Source organism: Rhamphochromis sp. 'chilingali', assembly GCF_963969265.1.
Source record: "Rhamphochromis sp. 'chilingali' genome assembly, chromosome: 11".
Taxonomy (NCBI): Eukaryota; Metazoa; Chordata; class Actinopteri; order Cichliformes; family Cichlidae; genus Rhamphochromis; species Rhamphochromis sp. 'chilingali'.
In genome coordinates, this window is record NC_137938.1 from 10446715 (window position 1) to 10468370 (window position 21656).

Genomic DNA, 21656 nt, shown 5'->3' on the forward strand with positions numbered 1-21656 from the left:
ATTGGAGATGTGGGTTGTGGATATGTCAGTTCGTATAAATTAAGGCCACTGTGTCTGTTTTTCAGACAGAAATCAGCTTTTTTCAGTAAATAAAGGAGTATAGGGATGCACAGAGGCTAAGAAAGCTGAGGGTGTTCATCAGACAGCAATAAGGCGGGCTTTCTGCAAATAAAAGAAAAAGAAATTTGAGGGTCTCTCAAGGATTTGCCAACCTGCAAAGATCACACCTAGAGAACAATATGCAATCCTGAAATAAATGAAGAATAATCCCACGGTAACAATGTGCAGAAATCCCTCCATCTTTGCTAAAATCTTTGTTGTCTTCTTCCCACCCGCAGGGTAAAGCCATCGGCGTGGGCATCGGCTGCATCCTCGGTATGTTTCCCCTCCTCTTCTTCAAGGACGAGGATGAGAAGAAAGAAGGCCAGACGGAGGTGAAGGAGCAAACGCAGTCGCCACCTGCTCCAACAGAGAGCAGCAAAAACTGAGGCGAGGCTAGAGACAAATACTATTCAGAATCCGTTTGAATGCTTGACTTAATCTGACGCCGACTGCTCTCGCCTTGTGCGCTGGAGCGTATGGTAATATCAGTGAACTCCATACGGTCCAATCGCACGGCTCAGTCGAACTATCTGAGGTATTCTGAAGAGGATTTTAGATAATATTCGATCACAAACTCTGAACTTAAGCACAGGAGGCTCGTCATCTCTTGAAGAAACGACTGCTGCTACCTGATCCCGTAACCTCACTTCGTCTCGACTGACCGACACAGTCATTTGTCTAAGACACCTCCTCTTACCTCTGGCTATAGATGGCTAGATCGCATATAGGTTAACTGACAGCTTCATGCACCCCCTGAAATATTATAGGAGAAAACCCAGTTAGAGCTCAGTCGTGTTATAAAGTTCTTGTTTTCTGTCAGAAATCTTGAAAACCTTACAGGGAAGACGGAACAAAGTCAGTTTAGTGTTCCAGATCAGCCAATGTTTAAACACCTTTTCCGTGTTTCCCTGTCAGTTTTTGGTGGTTATAAACCAAGAACACGGTGTCTTCAGTTCCTAAAACATGTAAGCTTCTGGATTTGAGCAAGTCCTGCCTCATCCACAGACCTTGACAACTAGTCCGCTGCAGGTGGTTAAATCTGTAACACCTGAAAGCTTCTTCTTCTCTTCAGTGGTGCACTGCATATGCATACCTCTGCCAAAGGGTTCACACAAATCACTGAAGAAGTGAAATGTATTTAAAAGTCCTACAAAATATTTTAAAGAAGAGGCAGAGGGAGGAAGAGGCAGTGAACAACGATATGAAGTATAAACTGTGGATCACCTGGATCCTCTTTCCTCATTTGCACTGATCCTCCGGTTTATATGTCCACATTTGCACCCACTGGACGAAATACAATATATCCCCCTCAGAGGTGAGATGATATTCAACCTCTTCTGAAAACAGCCACACGTAGAGGTGGAGGTTTGGGGGGAGATGAATGTTATTTTGCATAACGTGACTGCTGTAGTGTTTTCATTTTGTGAGATTAACTGTTACGGTGTGTGCAGACGGGCTGCATTTCTTCCTGTCCCTCACTTCTATTGTGTGTTACTGCCCTCCGCTGGCCGATAGATGGAGATCTAGTTGTTTTCTTTCAACTTGGTGGACCTGCTACGACAACACCCCCCCCCACACACACACACACACACACACACACACACACACACACACACACACACACACAGGCTTTAATTCGCCACAGCTCCCACAAACCTTAGCTGCTAGTCTCCCCCGGTCATAATTTCCAACTTTCCTCACATCGCTCATCACCCTGTAATTATTTTTCTGAATGATTCTCCTTCAGGAGCTGCACTGAAGAAGTGTTTAGAAATATACGAGAGGCAGCTCTGCGTCACAGCAAATGTATTTATTTTGTTATAATATTCAGACTGGTATTCATGTACGTTTGTATTGTGTTTCTTCTATATCTCAAAGGGCCGTGAAAATATTTATCAGCACAAAATATACCTGCGTGAGTATATTTTAGCAGCTTTCTATGCCATGAAGGACCCAGCGGCTGACCGCTTTATGTTACAGTCTGAACTCACTACGCTTGTTCTAAAAAGACTAAGGAGACCCTGTATACCCTGTATATGACTGTTTTCAATATTTACCGCGTGGGTAAGAGTGATCCTGAAGAATGATAATAATGAAGAAAATGAACGCGTACATATATGTAGCTAGGATTTTTGAGTTTTTTATCTTGATTGCTTGATATCCACCTTGCATGCACTGTTAATAAAAAGAAACCTTAATTTAAAAAAACAGTATGTTGTAAGGTTGTGCATCACAGCAGGATGACTCACTGGTGGAGGATAAAGGAGAGGTAAAGTACTCATGCTGGAATAAGATGCACAAGTTATTTAAAATAAATAAAAACTATTTTGTGGCCACAAAGAATCATGTGCTTCAATTTAAGATGGCTAGCGATAAACTTCAGTTGCTTAAAATTGGATTGTCTGTTCAAAGCAAAAAGGATTTTATGAAGGATGGGAAAGGTTTGCAGTAATAACAGCAATTTGCCTCTTTGAACCGCGCCGTTAAATGGCCTGTCCCAGGCTTTAAGGCTCTCTTCAGTGTGCCAGCCGCAGTAAAAACATATAATCTCAGTTAAAGTATGGTAATACTGCCTTTTCCTGGATACCATTTAAAATACACGACTGAAGTTATTGTGCTATTGAGAGCCAACAAGATCTCCAGTTCACAGAAATTTTGAGCTGCGATCTCTTTTTGTTGTTGTTGTTTTTTGAAAATAAGGTAGAAAAAAAGAAATGTTTGAATCCAGCATGCTGCAGTCAAATGCATGCATTGAGGATCTTTTCTGTTTGACGTTCTGGTGTTCCTCGAATGCTGTGAGTTGGTAAGTTCTTTAAATTCATTGCATTGGTACAAGCAGGAGCTGAGATCAGCTTCATCTCTCTAGGAAACTTCATTTTAGCCGAGAATAATCAGTTTGCCCAGTTGCTCCTGTGTCGTGATGGAGTCCAAGGGGCTGAAAAATTCATGTTTTGCTGTCTGTGAAGGTAAAGATGTGCTCTGTGCAACTGTATAAAGAATAGAACCATTAAAATAATCCTTAAATATAATGTAGACGGATAAAACTGGTGTAGATTATAGGAGTGTGTTGCTGTGTTTTGTTTCAGAATTGATCTGCTTTGATTAAAGTTGCGACCTGGCTGCAAACATCTTCCCTAGTGTGGACTTTGCCAGAATGTTCTGCATGAGGACGCTGTTTTTAAATGTATGTAATGTAAATGCGTGGCCTGCAGCTCTTCAGCCATCAGGCTATCTGCAAATGATGATAAATTTTGCCTCTTCACACCAACGCAGTGGATGTTAAATCAAAGTATCAAGATGGAATTAAAGTGCAGACTTCCAGGTTTAATTCTCAGGGTTTAGCAAAAGTATTTCATTCACTGTTTAGGAATTACAAGCATTTTGAAAGTCATTTCAAAACTTTGCCTTTGGATCATTAACATTCTGTCAGCTTGGGAAAGTGAAGCTGTGCTTTTCTTTATGATCCAGGAACTTCCAGCCTCTCCTCCTTTTTTAATATCTCTTCCTACTCCTGTGCAAGCGTTTGGATCAAATAGTAGCAAAGATTTAGGAGGACTAGCACAGAATGCATGAACAAATGAAAGACAAGGACTGAGCCTGAACAATAAGTGGAGGCTTTTTCTTGTTTTATATTGTTCATTAAGGACAGTTAAATTTTGTTTTGTTATTTGTTTCGATGATGAAATGTATGATAATCTTTTCTTTTTTCATTCTGTAATTTGATCAAACTTCATAGATTAGTCATTTTTTCCTTTCATCCTGTACATTTTTGTAGCTTGTGTGGAAAACTTATCCAACTTGTTTACACATTTTTAGGTGACAGGTTGAGGATTTCTAAGAAATATGCAAACACTACAGCTGACTAAAAAAAGGTGCATACTCTCAACTTTTCTAATCCTTCTAGATGATTGGTTATATTTGCAAAAACTAGCTATGCAAGCATCCATACTTTTCTGATCAGCTGTTGTTGTTTTAATAACAGCTGAGGTATTTGAGTCTCTCTAAAATGAAAACAGTCAGGCAGTGTAGCGATTGTTCACTTCATTTTATACATGTTTGTTTTCCTCTCGTCTTGCCTCACAGTTGTCATTACGTGACTGAATTCAGGCAGAATCACTGCACACGCGCACACACACACACCCACACACGTCTGTGTCACATGGGAAAAGACGTGACACAAGGGACAAAGACGGAGCCCCTTTGAGAATATCATCCGAGGTTAAATTGCTGTGGGGAGAGGCGTCGCATGGAGAAGGAGAGCAAACTGTAAGAACGAACACAGCAAATGTTTTCTTCTGACATCAGAAATTGTTTGTTCCTAAAAGAGGTTTTACAGTCACATCTTCAGAGCACAAAAACAAAAAGCGTCTTCGTTATAGTTTATAATAAACCTGCAACAGAGTTTCATTCGAGCTTTATTTGTTACTCAGACTTTCCTCCACACAAAACACTAAAATGGAGCACTGGTGTAATCAGAAAATCTCACATTCTCACAGTCAGTACAATTAGACAGCAAACATCATCAAAGCAAATACAAAAATATCTTCAGTATCGGTATTAAATCATTTAAATAGCTGCTCGTCAACATATTCATACTGTAAATCTGCCCCTCTGCTCGTCTTCCTGCTCTAAAATCACAGCGCCGACACAGAAACCCGTGGAGCCACAAATATGTTGCCGGGTTAATGAGGCCTGTGGGTACCAAGTGTAATACACTCACACTTTTTAGACCCACATGTACTCATGTACGTTCAAAGATTACCATATTCAAAAAAAAAATTTAATAGCATTTTTAACTTCCTTTAAAATACCCTGGTATGTCTATTTTTTAAGTGTTAAATTCATGCTTTCTCCTCATCCCAAGTTTTGTGAAGCAGCTGTAACATCACCTGATATGTCAAAAAGTCAAGCCTCAAAGCAGAGCCTTAATAAATTTAAGGGTTTAGTCAGTATGTAAAAAGTGAGCCAAACAGGCGAACATTTTCTGTCGTTATCAAGTTTAGATTAAATTCCAACACGGATAAAAAAACATTAAGATTGTTCTTCTAACGTGATTAAACGTGATGCACTAGGCAACTTGTATAATGCATTGTAAGACATTTTCAAATGTGATGCGCATTTTCTTTACAAAACAACATCTTGCACTGCAACTCGTGTTATAACAAACGTATTGAAAAGCTATCACATAGCTTGCAGACAGCACCATTAAAGAACAATCCGACTGTGCCACCTTTAAAACTACTAATGCTCCAAAATCTGTAATCAGTCCTAAAATTTAAAAAAAAAAAAAAAGTACTGCAAAATAAATTAAAAAGGCAAAGGTGTCTCGTGTTTACAGTCTGTAATCTGCACATTAACTTCTAGTTTTTCAGCATCATCTGTGCAAAAGGAAACGCTTGTGCAGGGAAGAAAATGAATTCTGATGCAACGCCATCGTGTCACATGGAAAAATGGCTGTTTATGTCAGTCAGATGACTTTTCTTCATGACTTGGCTCAGCTCAGTTCACACAACCACCAGATGTCTCTGTTAAATCAAACCTCCGCTGCTACAAAGAATCACGGAAACATCACTTTTTCAGATCATAATTTCCATTTTGAGCCTTTTCTCAGCTTCCTTGACATTTTGCCAACAGGGACTGAGCACTGTGCACATTAACTACCTTCACTTTTGTCACTGTTAGAGAAAAGGGGACTTTCAGTAGAGGAATAGATCAACTTTACTAATTTAACTATGGGAAGTGTACTTTGGCTTTCAACCAACAGGGGCAAAAGATTTCATTTTATTTCTTACCTTTTCCTTTTTGTTCACAGGGACTGAAGCCAAGAAATATAGAAACTATAAAATACTAGTCTCCTCACCTGAAGGAGCTGCCATACTCATTAAAAACATTAGTAATGGTTAACAGTAATATTAAGGCTTCCACTAAAAAGCTTAAGAGCTCCATGGTCTGATTAGTTTTTCATGTGGTTTTAATCCAAGCCAGTAAACAGTGGAAGTATTGTGACAGTTCATGATTAGGTCCACACACTCGGGGGTCACTGACAGTGGCTGTTGGGATATAACAGTGGGGCGAACCATCACCCACACAGATCTACAAAATCCTCTGGGCAGAGCGAGTGCAGCGGGTGCAGCCTCCTCTTGGCATGCTCCTCTGCAGCCTCACAAGGGCAGCCTTTGTGTGCCGCCCGAATGCGACCGAGTACAAACATGTCTAAGAGCGACTATATGTGCGTTTTTGTTTCCTAGTGTCTATTTATGCATGAGTTTGCGTGTGCATGTGTCCTGGTATTTGTGGCCCGTTTATGAGCTGCAGACCCGTTGTGCTGGCTGAGATCCCACCAGTCAGTGGGACAGCACAGATTGAGGACAGGAACGAAAGTGAGTCTCAATACTCTCTTCACACTGTTGTATTGTTGTTGGAGGAGGCAGGCTGGTGCTGGTGAGATGGCCAAGGAGGGAGGAAAAGCTGCAGGGAGCGGGAGTAGGTAAAAGGGGAAAGGGGGTTGGGGGCCAGCATTCTGGTGGCGGTGGTGGTGGTTGTACCAGAACCATTTCCTCAGCTGAGGTTTTTCTTCAGTGTCTGCCTGATGAGCTTCAATCATGGGAGAGGGCTCTCCCCGTACACATCCAGTACCATAAGTACAAATTTCCTTTACTCTGTATAGTCAAAAAATAAATAGCACAATGTTTTCCCATTTCAAGCTGGCTGAATGCCCTAGGGATACTCATTTGTCTTTGAGAGGAGACAGAGTCCTAAAAGCCTGGTAAAAGAACGCGAAGTGAGATTTTCAGTCTTTGTCATTGTTGTTGGAGTGAACATGCTGGCACTGGGCTGAGCACGGAGCGGAGGAGGAGACACTGGAGGTTTTGGTGGTGGGTTCCCTGGGTTTATGTTTGCGATGCAGGGCGACTGCAGCCAGAATGCTGATTATGTGCACGTGGAAGTACATGGACCTAGGTGGGAAAAACAGAGTGGAACTTTTATTATGTAGGGAAAAAAATGATCCAGCTAGATTTATACTAGATTCATTAATAATTCAGATTAGAAACGAGCAACAATATCACACTTAACTACTAACTTATGACAAGAAACCATGCGCATTGTGTTTACAATGGGGCAAGCAGTCATATGTTTCAAAACTAGTCACATGGCAACAACATAATGCATTTAGGCACGTGAGTATGGTTAAGATGACCTGCTGAAGTTCAAACTAAGCAACAGAATGAGAAAGAAAGAAAGGTGAAGTGAGTGACTTTGGATGTGACATGGTTGTTGGTGCCAGATGGCTGGAGTATCCTGAGCATTTCAGAAACTGCTGAGCAACTGACAATTTCCCACACAACAGTCTGGTGGTCCAAATGGTTAAAAATAAATAAATAAAATAAAAATATATCCGGTAAGAAGCAGTTCTCTGGGTAAAAATGCCTTGTTGATGCCAGAGGTCAAAATGGCCAGACTACTTTAGAGCTGATAGGAAAGTAACGGTGATTCACATTATTACACCCAAATAATTACAACCAAGATATGCAGAAGACCATCTCTTAATGCACAATAGTAGCAGAAAACCACACCATGCTGTCAGCTAAGAACAGGAATCTCACAGTGGCTCTCCAAAACTAGACACTGGAAGAACGTTGCTTGGATAAGATGCTGATGAGTTACAATTTCTGCTGCCAGATTCAGACGTTAGGGTCAGAGTTTGGTGTAAACACCATGAAAGCATGACTCTACAAGGCACGCCCTGCATGGTATTAATGGTTCAGGCTGCTGTTGGTGGTGCAATGGTGTGGGGGACCACACCTTGGTACACTTTGAGCCCATTAAGCTCAAACTGACCTACCTGACTATTGTTGCTGACCATGTTCATCCCTTTGTAACCACAATGTAACTAGTTTTTAATGGTGCTACCAGCACAATAACACACCATGCCAAAATGCAGAAAAAATTAACCCCAAAACTGGTTTCTTGAACATGTACTCAAATATCCTCCACAATCAACAGCTCTCAATCTAAAAGCACCTTTGGGATGTGGTAGTTTAGGAAATTCACATCATGGATGAGCAGCAAAGAAAATCTGTAGCAACTGTCATGCTTTTGCATGTCAGTATGGACTAATGAACCTAGGTGAGCCAATGCTGTGAAAAAACTGAAGCAGTTTTGAAGGCAAAAGGGCCTTCAAAGCTATACCATGCTAACAATACCAGTATTAGCATGCTAATACCAGTATTAACATGGTATACCTAATAAAATGGCCAGTGAGTGTGGATTAAAAATTAGACCATCAAAATACACACGAACATGAAACGTCACCGAATTGTTTTATGTTTTTAAATAGTAAAGGATTTTTAAATACTACATAAACACAGTTGCGTGCTCCTATATGGTCTACAGGTGTGCAGACAGACATTTACTGCAGAAAATAAGGAAATAAAGGGGATTTATTATGCTAGAGCTAAAGGAGAATCTAGAGCATTGCAAAGAGCAGTCTCGGGGACTTGCCCTTACTTCCTGTCTCTCGCTCAACTGTCAAAGAGAGGAAATGTGGCCAAGAACGGTTTATTGACGCATGATATAAGAACTGTTGACAATCCAATCGGCATGCCTGTGGTTACAGTCAGCGTGATTATGCCTCTTTGGAAGTTTATGGATGTATGTAGAGGGGTTCCTGCTCACCTTCACATGTATGAGTACATAGAAAGATTAATAGAACGCAGAACCACACAGAGTTGAAGCAAAAGGATAATTTGATTAAAGCGGGGTATGACGTACCTGTAATAAACTATAGTGTAGTTAACTGCAAGAAGGAGAAAAGGCATGACAGTGTAGCAGATGGCCAGCTGTGTGGCTGCCCAAGTCAAGATGTCATAACCCAGCTTCATCACTCTGGAGCCCAGGAAGTAATGACGAATTGACCTCCGTATCTGGTGGGGAGAGGCAGACGGACAACAATTATCGTTTAACAGATGACAGGATTAGTGTATTCAAGGAAAACTTTTGTTGAACTATTTAATTAACATGCGAGAAGCAGAAAGTGCCAAGTGCAATAAAAAGTCAGTTAAAGCTGTTCCCAGAGAGGTTTTGTTTGAACAGGCACCAAAAACATTTTTAGAGCCACTTTCATACTGATAAGATATGTTTTTGTTTGTAGTTGTACTGAGGAAACTGAAATATCCTTAATCTTCACAAAGCTACCGTTGTAAATGTAACAAGAGCTGTCCCATCTATTCATGGTCAGTTTGTGTCCATACAGTCCGATTACCTTCCATTTGTATTTTAGAGCATTACTTTGCAGATAATGTAGACAACTTACAGCTCTTGCTGCTATGGTGATGGGGATGGCGGTGAGGAAGGTAAAATAGTACCCTGGATAAACACCATGCCACAAAGCAGACAGGATAAAGGTCAACGCCAAACGGTGCTTTGGTGCTCGGTCATAGCACACCCTGAAAAAGGAACGGGTTGGGAATTTCACTTTTTTTTTTCCCCACTTTCCGACTGTGCACACAATTTGATTTCACACTCGCAACACTTACGTTTTAAGCCAAATTCCTGTTCGAATATTCCAGTTGTCTATGAAGGTCTTGAAGCTGGTTGCTGTCTAAAAGAAAAAAGATCAATAGCTACAATAAGAGTGTGCTCCAGTGTCTAATTAACTCACAATTGGACACAGTGCTGAAAGATCATGGTCTCGATTTTAAGCATCTGAAACGCGGCACCTCAATCCCGATGATGTTGAGGTTGCTGATGAGGTCCCAGGATGGCTTTCCATGTTCATCCATCCCAAGGAAACCATATCCTGCAGCATTGTTGACTGCATCAGCTGACAGAGGAAGAAGAAGATCATCACATGACATCCGTGGCATTTGTCCCCAGAAGCAATAAAAAACAAAACAAACTGGCCAAGTAAAACACACAGACGCACTAAATACCCACCTAATGTCCAGGCGAAGTAGAATTTGGGCCTTGCAGCTTGTATGGAGAAGAAAGCATAAGTGAGCCTGGTGAGGAAGGAGGCTTGGCTCACAAAGTCGGGGTCAACGTTGTACTTTATGGGCAAGGACCGAGTGACAGTAAGGAAGAACAGCATACAGCCGGCGCAGACTAGCAGCTTATGACAAACGGCGTTCTGCAGAGAAAGCAAATTACTTCTGAGCACTGATAGAAGCACCATTACAAATGGAGAATATTAGGATTACCATTAAATCTTAAGCAATCAGCATCTATGGCTTAACTTAACCCAAGAGAAACCAGAAACAAACTATCAGTTTGTAGCTCTGCTCTAGTGGATACATTTAAAATGTTCACCACAGAAGTTACACATTTTCTTTGAAGCTGAAAAAAGTCCTCCTGGGTACCTCAGTAATATCTGACCTTCTGCGACTATATGTTTGTAGCAGATTTTTATCTAGTCCACATCAGCCAAGACCTTTCTATAGTTTTTTTATGAAAATGAAGCCATGCAAAACTTTAACCTCCCTACTGAAGGTATTTTCTGAGTTATAGGCCCCCATGTAATTTATGCTAAAGAGGTTAGGTTGAAATTTGGTGCTTTTTAGGTAACCTTATTGTTTTTTCCAGCATAACTCCTTAAGTACAACAGCTATCACATGAAACAAATTTCAGCTATTAAAAACTGCAACCAATGTAATTTTACACCCTCTGCAAGTTTTACAATGTAAAGAAAAATCTAATTTTCTATAATCAACTTTCAGCGCTAGCATCACGGGATGCATCATAATTTTGATAGCAACTTTGCACAGATTTCAATTACTATGACAGAGTAACCGAAATAAACATTTATAGCTTAGACGTTTTATTTGTTTTCTGAGAATTCAATAGAGAACTTCAAGGGTGTTTTCACAATGTTGGATAGATAACAGGTCAAAAGAAGTTACATCATAGCAAGGTCGTTTTGCTCTTTAGTCCTTAAAAGTCCTGGCCTGCTAACGTGAATTTTAAGGGCCTGTAATTCCAAAAATATTCATTGTGCGTAGGCGAAATTTTGCACATCTTTATTCAATTTAGACTTCTCTAAACACCTGTTCTAAGTTTTATCTACTCTTGTTTCTGTAGGATATCAAGAAGGCCAGATCCTCATGTCAATTCAGACACGCAACTCTTGCTGTGAACTTGTGTAAACTTATTTCCAAGGAACAGCCAATCAGAAGAAAACTAGCTAAGAAGATGGGGAAGAGAGTCAAAATGACCTACTTCAGAAACTGAATCAAGTGTAAGCATGCACCACATCCCAGTAAAAGAATTATTTTTGAACTGTGAATGATGTAAAGGACAGTTCAAACGCTCTTTCAATAAAACAAGAACAAGAAGTAAAGCCACTGTAGTAAAGTTACAGAGATTCCAACCAATGGAAGACGAAACATATTGCTGGATAAGCATTTAATCCCCCTCCTGATAAAACAATAACCTATCAATATAAAAATGAAAAAAGTTAAAGACTACAAGAGTAGTAACCAGTATTCATGAACTTACCAGAGGTGATGGGTCCTGGGTCTTATTGTAGCCATTCTGCCGATTACTTGAGGCATGCTGCTGCTTGAGCCTCGTGCTGATGTGTCTGCCCTCTATGAAGTCTATGTACTCTTTGTAGTTACTGCATGGCCCCACCAAGACACTCAGAAAGTTCAGATTGTAACTCAGGTACTCGATGAGAGAAGGCCTCACACTACAAAGAGACGAGGCAGAAATCACTGAAAAGAAACAAACCTTTTCGAAACACTAACTGAGATCGCTTTGAGTGAAACGTGACGGTGCTACTTTAGATTTTCTTCCAAGGTGATCTGAGAAATACATGCCATCTAGTTTTAAATTAAACATCCAACAGGTCATGATCAGTCAGCATCATTGCTCGCCTTTAACTCTGTTTCTCTGACCCTGTACATATACCAGCTGCCGAGCAATAAAACGAACCAGGATGGGTATTAAAACCTGACCTAATTCATGACCAAATGTGCTTCCATCCATGTTACAAACTATGTGTAATATTTACAGTACAGGAGAACTTGTATGCAAAACTGGAATAAGGACAATGTCTGGTCCCTGATAAATAAGAACAAAATTAGTCCAGTTAATCGAATATTTAAGTATTATGACAAACACATCAATTACCAGATTTACAGCTACTGGGTTATTGCACAGGTAGGCGGCTATATTTTATGGCTGCTTTTAAAATACATTTTAATTCATTTTAAAACGGCATGCATAGTACAGTCCATTGATAATGTGATTTCATGAATTCACATGCACAAAAATGTTTTTCCATGCAAAACGATGTCTCTTTTCTAAGTTCCCAGCATGCTTTTTTCCATAAATAAACTATTCACCATGATTTCATGTCCTTGTCATTGTCCTTCGTGGCTAAAGGAAAAGAAACAGTTATTTATTCTTTAAATAAGGTCCAAGTTCAGATGCACTGTTAAAGTATCTGCACATCTTTGCTGCACATGTAAACTTTACATTATAGGATTACACTCACCAGTTACGTTATTAGGTACACCTGCTAAACTGCTCCTTAATCCAAATGTGTAGTCAGTCAATGACATGGCAGCCACTTAATGCATTTAGGCATGTAGAAACGGTCAATGCTGAAGTTCAAACCGAGCAGTACAGTATAGAATAAAGTTGAATTAAGTGGATTTGAATGTGGTATAGTTCTTATTGCCAGACTGGTGGTTCAGAAAAAGCTGATTTTACTGGGATTTTCTCACACAATTATCTCTGGAGATGGTCAGAAAAAGAGAAAATCTCCAATAAGCAGTGGTTCTCTAGGCAAAAAAGAATCGCTGATGCCAGAGCTCAGAGGAAAATCGCCAGATTGGTCAAGCTGATAAGAAGGCAATAGTAGCTCAAATAACCACTTGTTACAACTAAGAGCTACAGACGAGCATCTGTAAATAGAACATTTATCAACCCTTGAAGCACCAGGTACCACACTGAGGCTACAACTCACACGAGCTCACCAAAACTGGACAGCACAAGACTAGAAAAGGTTACCTGGTCTGATAAGTCTTAATTTCTGGTGCAACATTTGGGTCGGGGTCAGAATTTTGTGTAAACACCATGAAAGTATGGATCCATCCTGGTTTGTATGAACAATTTAGACTGGTGGTGGTGGTGTAGTGGTCTGGGGGCTATTTTTGTGCCACACTTTGGGCCACTTAGCACCATATGCGCATTGTCCAATGGCACAGCCTACTTGAGTATTGTTACTGACAATGTCCATCTCTTTATGACCACAATGTACTCATTGTCTAATGATTGCTTCCAGCATCATATCTCACAGCTCACATCATCGCAAACTGTAGTGGATTCCAAAGACCTCCACAGTCACAGTTGAATAGAGCACCTTTGAGTTGTGATGGTACAGGAATGTGAAATCATTCTGCATAATGAAGGTGTAGCTGACAAATCTGCAGCAGCTCTGTGATGCAGTCATGTTGACAAAGACCAGGGGTAGGCAACTCCAGGCCTCGAGTGCCAGTGTCCTGCATGTTTCAGGTGTGTCCCTGATCCAATCACAGCTGATCTATATGGCCAAATTACCTCCTTAGCATGTCTTGAAGTTCTCCAGAGGCCTGGTAACAAACTAATCATTTGATTCAGGTATGTTGACCCAGGGTGAGATCTAAAACCTGCAGGACACCGACACTCGAGGCCTGGAGTTGCCCACCCCTGATATAGACTAAAATTTGAAGAATGTTTCCAGCACCTTGGTGAATCAGTGTCATGAAAAATAAAGAGTTTGAAATGCAAAAGGGGGGCCAACCCAATACTAGCAAGTGTACCTAATAAAGTGGCTGGTATATGTAAGTTTATCTATGCAGACTTGAAGGCTAAAATCAGAGACATAGGAAAATCCCAAAGATCTCTAGTCTGTTAAAATTAGACTCTGTTTAAAAAAACCACACACACAGTTACCACAGGAAGTTACTAACTTGCTTTGCTGTGTAAACTTACTTTATAGCCATGAGCTTCTGCTCCTGTGTCAACTGTTCAGTCTTCTTACACATACCTGAAAAAAATATGGAGTTGTTGATATCTTTAATTCCCCCCTCCCCCCTTCTCTTGTCCTTCTTTAACAGATGTTTAATTCTGACTCTAAGAGACTTTTTCACTGAAACACTAACAACTCACAATGGAAAAAAAAAAACACAAATGTTACTAACAACATCAATGACTGCACATTTTGTGGCTCACAATTATGACTTCGACATTACATTAGAAGAGAATCAGAAGGACGCGTTTTAATAAAAGCCTAGGCTAAATGTTTTACAACAGGTGTGAAAATGTGTGTAAAAGCCTGTCATCCCTGTTAAGTTACTCAGACAGCATGCTGTGAAAGGCTTGCCAATGTGCTGAGCTTCCATATGTATGTGTGCATCCACTTGTCTGACTTACCGTCATGGAGCTGGAAAGCCAACGTGGTGAGCTTCTGTGTTACTATCATCAAAGGTCTGGGCAGAGAAAGATGGTAAATTATTGTTTTTAATTTATCTTAAGAAGTTTAGAAATTGATGCTCACAACCTGTGCCTGATTGTAGGTGGGCAAATTTGAAAAGATTTCACTTTAATAATCATTTTAAATTGTATAAATGTTGCAAGTATGATAGCATAGCAATTCTAATATATGTTTTTGTTTTGTTTTTTAAGTGAAAGTAAAAACTTAAGTCATTTAAAGCATTACCAATTTAAGCACAGCACTTCCCAAGCTCACCGAGCCTCTGTGAGAGACTCTTGGATTTATTTACCATTGTGAATCACTTCATTCTTCTCTAGTTGTGGCAAATCAGGTCACTTATTAATCCAATGCAATACTTTCCTATCCCCAGAGCTTCATTGGATCATCGGGCCCCTTTTAAACCAGCACAGCTAGATTTTCAGCTTATCAAGCACACATTTAGGAAACTCATGTGAATGTGTGTCCACATATAAACTACGTCTCTCTTGCACACACACACTAGTTTGTGTTGGTGTGAGGGCTGCATTGTGTGCACAGCATGGAAAACTGAGGCAGAGAGAGGCTGGCCATGTGGCTGGCAGTGCCAGCTCAGTGAGAGCTGGCAGGGGGCTCTGAAGTAATGTTTTCAGCCAGTATGTGCAAAACTCCAGTACTATAGCATACAGGCTCCATTTTCCATTTTGTACATTATAGAGCGGGCATAGTACCTATGATTTTCATGTCAAGTGTCAATTTCAGTTCATGGAAATGCTCTTGAACAAATGCAAACAGACTTTAGAGACAATGGCTAGATGCATAACACCCTACTAAAGACAGAGCAAGAAATATAGAGGGAAACCAGAAATCTATCAGCATGAATGACTGCTGTTCAGTCTGACTCACACAACCTTTGCTCAGAAACAAAGTTAAGTAGTGAATGTAGTTTGTTTTTTGGGGTTTTTTGTACTGAATTGATACCGAAACATGAAAGTGTATCAAAAAATAAAATAAAATCTGGATCCCTAATTCAATATGGGATCACCAGAGGCTGACTCACAGTCCTGGCTGCTCATCTCTAAAGTCACATGGAGTCTAAATGAGGCTGCCAACAAATTAATCCGCACTGGAACAAGGCAAAGTAGCTGCTGCTGAATACAGAGGCCAGCAAAGTCAGCTGTCGCTTTATAAAGTATAACCACACATAGAAAAACAGACATTTCCAATTAAAATGGGAGGCAGAAAGCAGCCTAAGCTGGGCAGCGTCAACTGTGAACAATGCTGCTGCTATTTTTTTTTTCTTCAGTTGTTTTATATGTACACAAGGCTGGGGGAGTCGGTGTGTAAGCTGGTACCACCAAGGGTGGAAACTGATAACGTATCTAAACCTCAAATGTCTCCATAATGTGCTGTCACAAAGAAGGTGTGGCAAAGAGGAGAGAGAAAGAAATGCTTCAGATTTTCCTCACCCAGAGAAGTCAGTGGAAGGTATTCCATAGTTAAAGATGAAGACTCGGCTCACTTGGCACGCAGTCAGATAGCCCATAGATATCACCATGGAATACCTGAGTGGAAAAGAATGACACAAAGTAAATAAAGTAAAGGGCAGTTCAATCAATCGTTTAATACAATACCTAGAAAAAAAGAAAAAGGACAAGCTGGTGTGGTAACAGTTGAGTCACCAGTAAATGCATTTGAGGAGATTAAGAAGTTTCCTTAACTTATGAGTCATTAGAAATTACTGCAAGTGATTGTTGCCTCTCTGGGTTACTTCACAAAAATTTAAAAAAAAAAAAAAAAAGTGAGCATAATGTTTCTTTTTTTTTTAAATATTTGTGCCATTTACACTACCTCTAAAACTTCCAGCATGGTTTAACTTTGACAAGACGCAACTATTTCATCACACTCTCAAATGAAAAACAAAAGAATGAACAGGCACAGGTAAGAACTTGTGTCATTTCTGCAGGACTGAAAACCTGATATTCTGCTTTACATTTCACATTGTCAAAAAATTTTAAACAGTTACAAACATCGGCATATCTTAAAGTAATGATCACCCGTTGTTCTGATCGTTCCCTAGATTGTCCTGGCTTTAACCTAAAATGTTCAATTACTTTGTTTCCCCGTATCAGTGACACAGAGGTGTGTGTCCAGAAGCCCATGTTGAGTTTACACAGTGTTTTGCCTCCAAAGCCATAGAACAATACCAGTTCTACTTTGCTCTACCTACAGGTAATCCTTGAATACCTCACCAAGATAACCGTACAATTTTGCTCTAGTAATAAAAAAACAAAAAAGCAACAACTGCCAGACACACCTGAGCCATGCTGTCTGAAGTCAACACCCATATCCACCCAGACATAATGGAAAATGTGCATGTGCTCTTAAGAGTTCCACTGAAACCCTGTAAACATGAAAGTTTCAACATCCGCATAAACACCTGCTAGCTATCTTCATGAGTAGACTGGTCAGGCTGGCATGCCTGGCTGCCTGTCGCCTGACGTGTTCTCCAAAGGTTTCATGCCTTTAAAAAAGTACTTTCGTTCAGGCCACATTGGAACAGGAAGACAAAGGGGGCGAGGTGAAGTAGAATGAAGTCTTTCTTGGAATGCGCGGCAGGGAGTGAATGAGTGGTAAACTTCAAGGGCTTAAACTGAGCAACTTAGCCCACCTATGAAGTGAATGGCTTGTGGGCTGGGTTGATCTCGTCTGGCAAGTTTGACCTTAAAATAGCAACAGCTAGTTCTGCAGCCCTATCATGGTAAACGCAGTCCTGTCAATCACATACCGGCTTGATGAAGCAGGCACGTCAGTCAATGCAACCGGAAAGGTGTGTGCGCGATGAGAACGACTACAACCAGACCGACTAGGCTTAATTCATGGTTACAGGAATTACGGGCAAAAGAGCAACAGTTGCACAATCCATGTAAGAATCCACTGGTGTTTCAGACTTTTGTTTCTGTCTTTCAGAATCCATTATATAGCCATTCCCTAGACTTTCATGTTGATTGGCCTTTGAGGCTTGAATTTACCTGTGCACATTGTTGAGGTCAGCTTTGATGATGATCAGGTAGTTTGCAACAACCACAGCCAGGATGTGAGATGAATACCTGCAGAAGTGACACAAAACATTCTGTAGGTCTTTTCAATGACACAGGCAGCATGTGCCAATACAACTTAAACACATTTCCCACAGATACCTGCTGCTAAAGCACTACAATACACACCCATACAAATACATGCGTTTCCAATTTGTCTCATGACCGCATACCCTCAGTGTTCTACTACAATTATAAGCCCGAGGCATTAAAAACATGTTCTAACTGTGCACCCAGGCCAGTTAGTACCATGGCTATTTCAATGTTGTAGTTTAGCATTGTCTTGCTGAAACAAACAATATGCATGTTGTCAGAGTGGCTATATTATTTTGCTCTAAAACTTACATTATTATTAATGTGGCCTTCACAAAAGGTGGATGATACCAATGCCTTGTGCATTAAAGGACCTAGACACCACAGATGATGCTGTAGTGGCAGGAGGCAGAAGTGTTTTCTTGATCTGGTTCACATGAAGTGTTCCTGAGCGCATGCAATAATTTTTCCTACAGAAGGTCTGTTTTTAGTGCTGCAGCCTGAGGGCCTGAGACCATATTCTTAAAGAACTGTTGATCCAGTGGTCTGGTCTTTTTCTTCTTACGTTGACCTGCTACCATGTTTTAAGCACATATTTTTCCAAGGACAACACCATTTTTTCTTTCAGCATTTAACACATTGCTTTGTAGTATTTTTCCAATTAAACGTGTGATGTAAATGATTCATTAATCACTGCATTCTGATTTTATTTAAATCTTATACAGGTGGGCCCACATACAGCCCACTTTGATATTAAGTGAGGCTAGTGAAACTCCCCTTTCTGTCATTGTAAAGACATTTGAATATTTAACCCCTGAGACTTCTTAGTAGAAGAAAAAGAAGTGCCGTTTCAGTACATCTTAGTTGTTCAACATAAGTGTGTGAAATTACAAAAAAAGTTCTGGTAGCTTATTGCCTAGACTGTTCTGTAATTATAAAATATAAAGTTTTTGTTCATTGACAGAAAACACTTTTTGAAACATGGACACATAAAATATCTTTGACTCACATACTGGAGAAAAAAATGAATGGAGCAGTGTGTGAGACAGTGCCATACATTACCATCCAAAGCAGAAGACGAGAAAACCAATACCGAGCAGAGCGGCAACAAAGTGCCTGACCAGGGGACTGACATGGGCCGGGCTGAGGTAGAGACGAAAGCAGAAGGCAGAAGTTAAGGCAAACAGCTGGCATGCCAGAAAATTCACCTGTGTGGGAAGAGATAAAAATGAGGATTGGGGTGAACAGCAAAGAGAGATAATCAACAAACATTTCACGTTTTATACTTTTATAGGCAATTAAGGGCTTTACGGTATATTATCATAGTGTACTATGATAGTGTAAAAATTTTATAGGGACGTAAAACAGCAGCGTATGACACGTTGCAGGACTGTATCGTTATTTTTATTATTAATAATTTTCTTTAAAACGACAGAATTTAGTTTTTGGACAAAGCCTCCAATAAAAGGACAATAATGTGGACGTGGACGACTTTTAAGGAGCCACGGCACGTGTGTCCCACAAGTGACACAAGGTTAATTGACGGAACATCATTTATGACATGAAATTTATTTATTTTTTAAGAAAAAAACCCAGTAATATATCAAAAGATTTAATTCTTCCGAAATAGCCCCACTGACTTGTGACTCACGCTTGTCCTACCTGATCAAGAGGAAAGCCCAAGTATTCACTGACAGGCAGCAGCCACTCGGATCCAGTGGTTTTAAACGGAGTCTGTGCCGGCTCGCCCATCCTACGCAGCTGTTCTGTCACGGCACCTCGGTTTGCCAGGTTATCTTTACGTGTGTTTGTAGCTAACTACGAACTATTTTCTGTGACTGAAATTCATCGTTTTCCCTTGAGCGCCTGTGACAAGTCAAACCAGTCGACAGACCAGGAACACTCCCTCCTCCTTCTTTCCCTCCCCGTCAGTACCAGTCGAGTTAGACAAAGGCAGGCGAAAAATAAATAGCCCTTCCGGTTGCGGCTTACAAAATAAAAGCCAATTCAAAGCGAATAGACCGCAGACTTCAACTAACCGCACAAATCTCTTCCAGCCTAAAGTCTTCTTTTAACCATACAATGTCCTAGAGTCCACTATTGATGAATGGAGAGCACAGATTGCTATTGTGTCCAGGCAAACGCAAAGTTGACTTGTGTGCTTTTGTTTTGAAAACATCAGCTTTATCACGAAAGACGAAATTAACCCATAATCCCGTGTGCATTAGCGCCAACATCCTAGTTAAACTTTAACCTTTACTTATGATGTTAAAAGTTTTAACAAGAATGTTGCAGCAGTTTTAAAAACATAAAAAATGTTATTACACATAACTTCCGGTGTTTTTTCGAACTTAACATCTCAGAACGTGCGTTTTCTTTCAGACTTACGGACAAAAGTTACTTATGAGCCAGTATAAACACAGTACTGTACAAAAGCTTTAAGCAACTCTTTATGTATTTATATTTTGCACGGAAAATGAGTAATAGGTGTAGTGTTTTATTGAAACATACATGGAAATACAGTATATAAGGGAAAAACAGAGTTTTTGGGAAAACTGATCTCAATGTCAATAATTTGCCTGAATTCTCTAAGGCAAGCTTTCTTCTCATCATTCAGGTAGTCTTCAGGAATAGTTCTCCAGACTTTTTTACAATGAAAGCTCGTCTTTGGATGTTGGCTGTCTTTTGTTTTGTTCTCTCCTAAAATGAAACTGCTCACATTGCTTCAATAATATTGAGGTCCGGGCTCTGGAGAGAATAGTCCATGAATAGTGCTTAATTGTGTGTTTTTCTATCCAGTTATGCCTTTACTGCATTGAGAGTGTGTTTGTGATCATTGCTGTGCTTTCCAGATGGTATTGGTGGATCAAAAAATCTCAGTAAATTTCTGTATTCACTGTACAAGAGCCTTAAATGTGTCCGGTCTTTGGTGGATTTCTTTCCTATTAGTAAAAAAAAAAATGTTTTTCAGGAACTGTTCATCTCCTGTAAACAGTTTTTTTAAGACTGCCACTTTTCCTCCACTTGTCCAGTTTCCCCAAAGTTTTGTAAGAACACATTGCACAGCATGCTGAAATATGTCTCATTTTTTGGTCAGCAGCTCTTTGGTAATTACTTTATTAGTGCAAAACCTATATAACTTTATTTCTGCTGAGCTGTTATCTTTGGCATCTTTCATGAGTTCCAACTAAAGAAATGTAAAAGAAATGTGTTGTTTTTGCAACAGGCTGCTAGTAACAAAGCTTATTTTACCTCATTTTAAAATGGATTCAATACATTTAAATACATAATGACAAAGCCCAAAATTTTTTGGAAATGCAGAAACCTTTCTACATGAGTTCACATTGTTGACAATGCATGTAGCATTCCACCAGTAAAAGGCATATGACAGGACATCTGGAGTTGCCAAAAGACACCCGAAGAACTCTCAGACCATGAGAAACAAAATGATCTGGTGAAGCTTCCTGTCTGGAAGAAACTAGGCACCTGTCACCATCCGTTAACTAAATCATGTTTTTCAGCAGCAGGAACTAGGAAACTAGTTAGGGTCAAGGGTAGGGATGGGTATTGATAAGATTTTCACGATTCAGATTCCATTTTCGATTCTGTTTAACGATTCGATTCTTTATCGATTCTCTTATCGATTCTTTTTAAAAAAGGAGAACACTAAGGTCGATTAGCTTAGAACTTTGTTTTATCTTCTCTTTGAACAAGATAGAAATTTAGGAGTAACATGGCCTTACAAACCCAGCAGTGAGATCTTAAGAGATCCAGCTTACGGCTCTTCAATGGGGTGTCACAGGGTCCCCAGGGAAAAAAAATTGTAAATGTAAAATAATAAAATAAATATTCTCCTGTAGCAATAACAAAGTATAGCATAAATTATTCTGTAGCAATTACACAAGAATATCCAGTAATGTCCCTGCCTACAATTAAACACATTCACTTACTGAAAATCATCTGCTGTG

The 21656-nt window shown here is 40.0% G+C and overlaps 2 protein-coding genes across 2 annotated transcripts in view; one reads left to right on the forward strand and one right to left on the reverse strand.

Annotated features, from left to right (window-relative positions):
• Positions 1-1147, forward strand: part of LOC308405456 (transmembrane protein 65-like) — a 41022-nt gene extending 39875 nt beyond the window's left edge. Inside the window, exon 8 of the mRNA XM_080896124.1 lies at positions 339-1147. Within this exon, the coding sequence (XP_080752250.1) occupies positions 339-488 (150 nt within the window). The 3' untranslated portion in view covers positions 489-1147. The remainder of the gene's footprint in view (positions 1-338) is intronic.
• A 3357-nt stretch (positions 1148-4504) lies between these two features.
• On the reverse strand, positions 4505-20768 carry mboat1 (membrane bound O-acyltransferase domain containing 1). The gene is made up of 13 exons (XM_080895585.1): positions 19351-20768; positions 18751-18896; positions 17590-17667; positions 16027-16122; positions 14521-14576; positions 14080-14134; positions 11596-11788; positions 10039-10231; positions 9822-9925; positions 9639-9703; positions 9416-9548; positions 8875-9026; positions 4505-7058 (listed from the first exon to the last, which is right to left on the reverse strand). Exons 1-13 carry the CDS (start codon positions 19438-19440, stop codon positions 6893-6895), a joined length of 1527 nt encoding a protein of 508 aa, XP_080751711.1. The 5' UTR covers positions 19441-20768; the 3' UTR covers positions 4505-6892.
• Between the last annotated feature and the right edge of the window lie 888 nt (positions 20769-21656).

Excerpts from the sequence above, each read along its gene's own strand:
- mboat1 (XM_080895585.1), bottom strand. The coding sequence starts at position 19,440 with ATGGGCGAGCCGGCACAGACTCCGTTTAAAACCACTGGATCCGAGTGG. Across the intron at positions 11,789-14,079 it reads CAGAAGCTCATGGCTATAAA|TGTGAGGCCTTCTCTCATCG; the intron begins GTAAGTTTACAC and ends GTCTCTTTGTAG. Across the intron at positions 9,704-9,821 it reads TCAACATCATCGGGATTGAG|ACAGCAACCAGCTTCAAGAC; the intron begins GTGCCGCGTTTC and ends TTTTTCTTTTAG.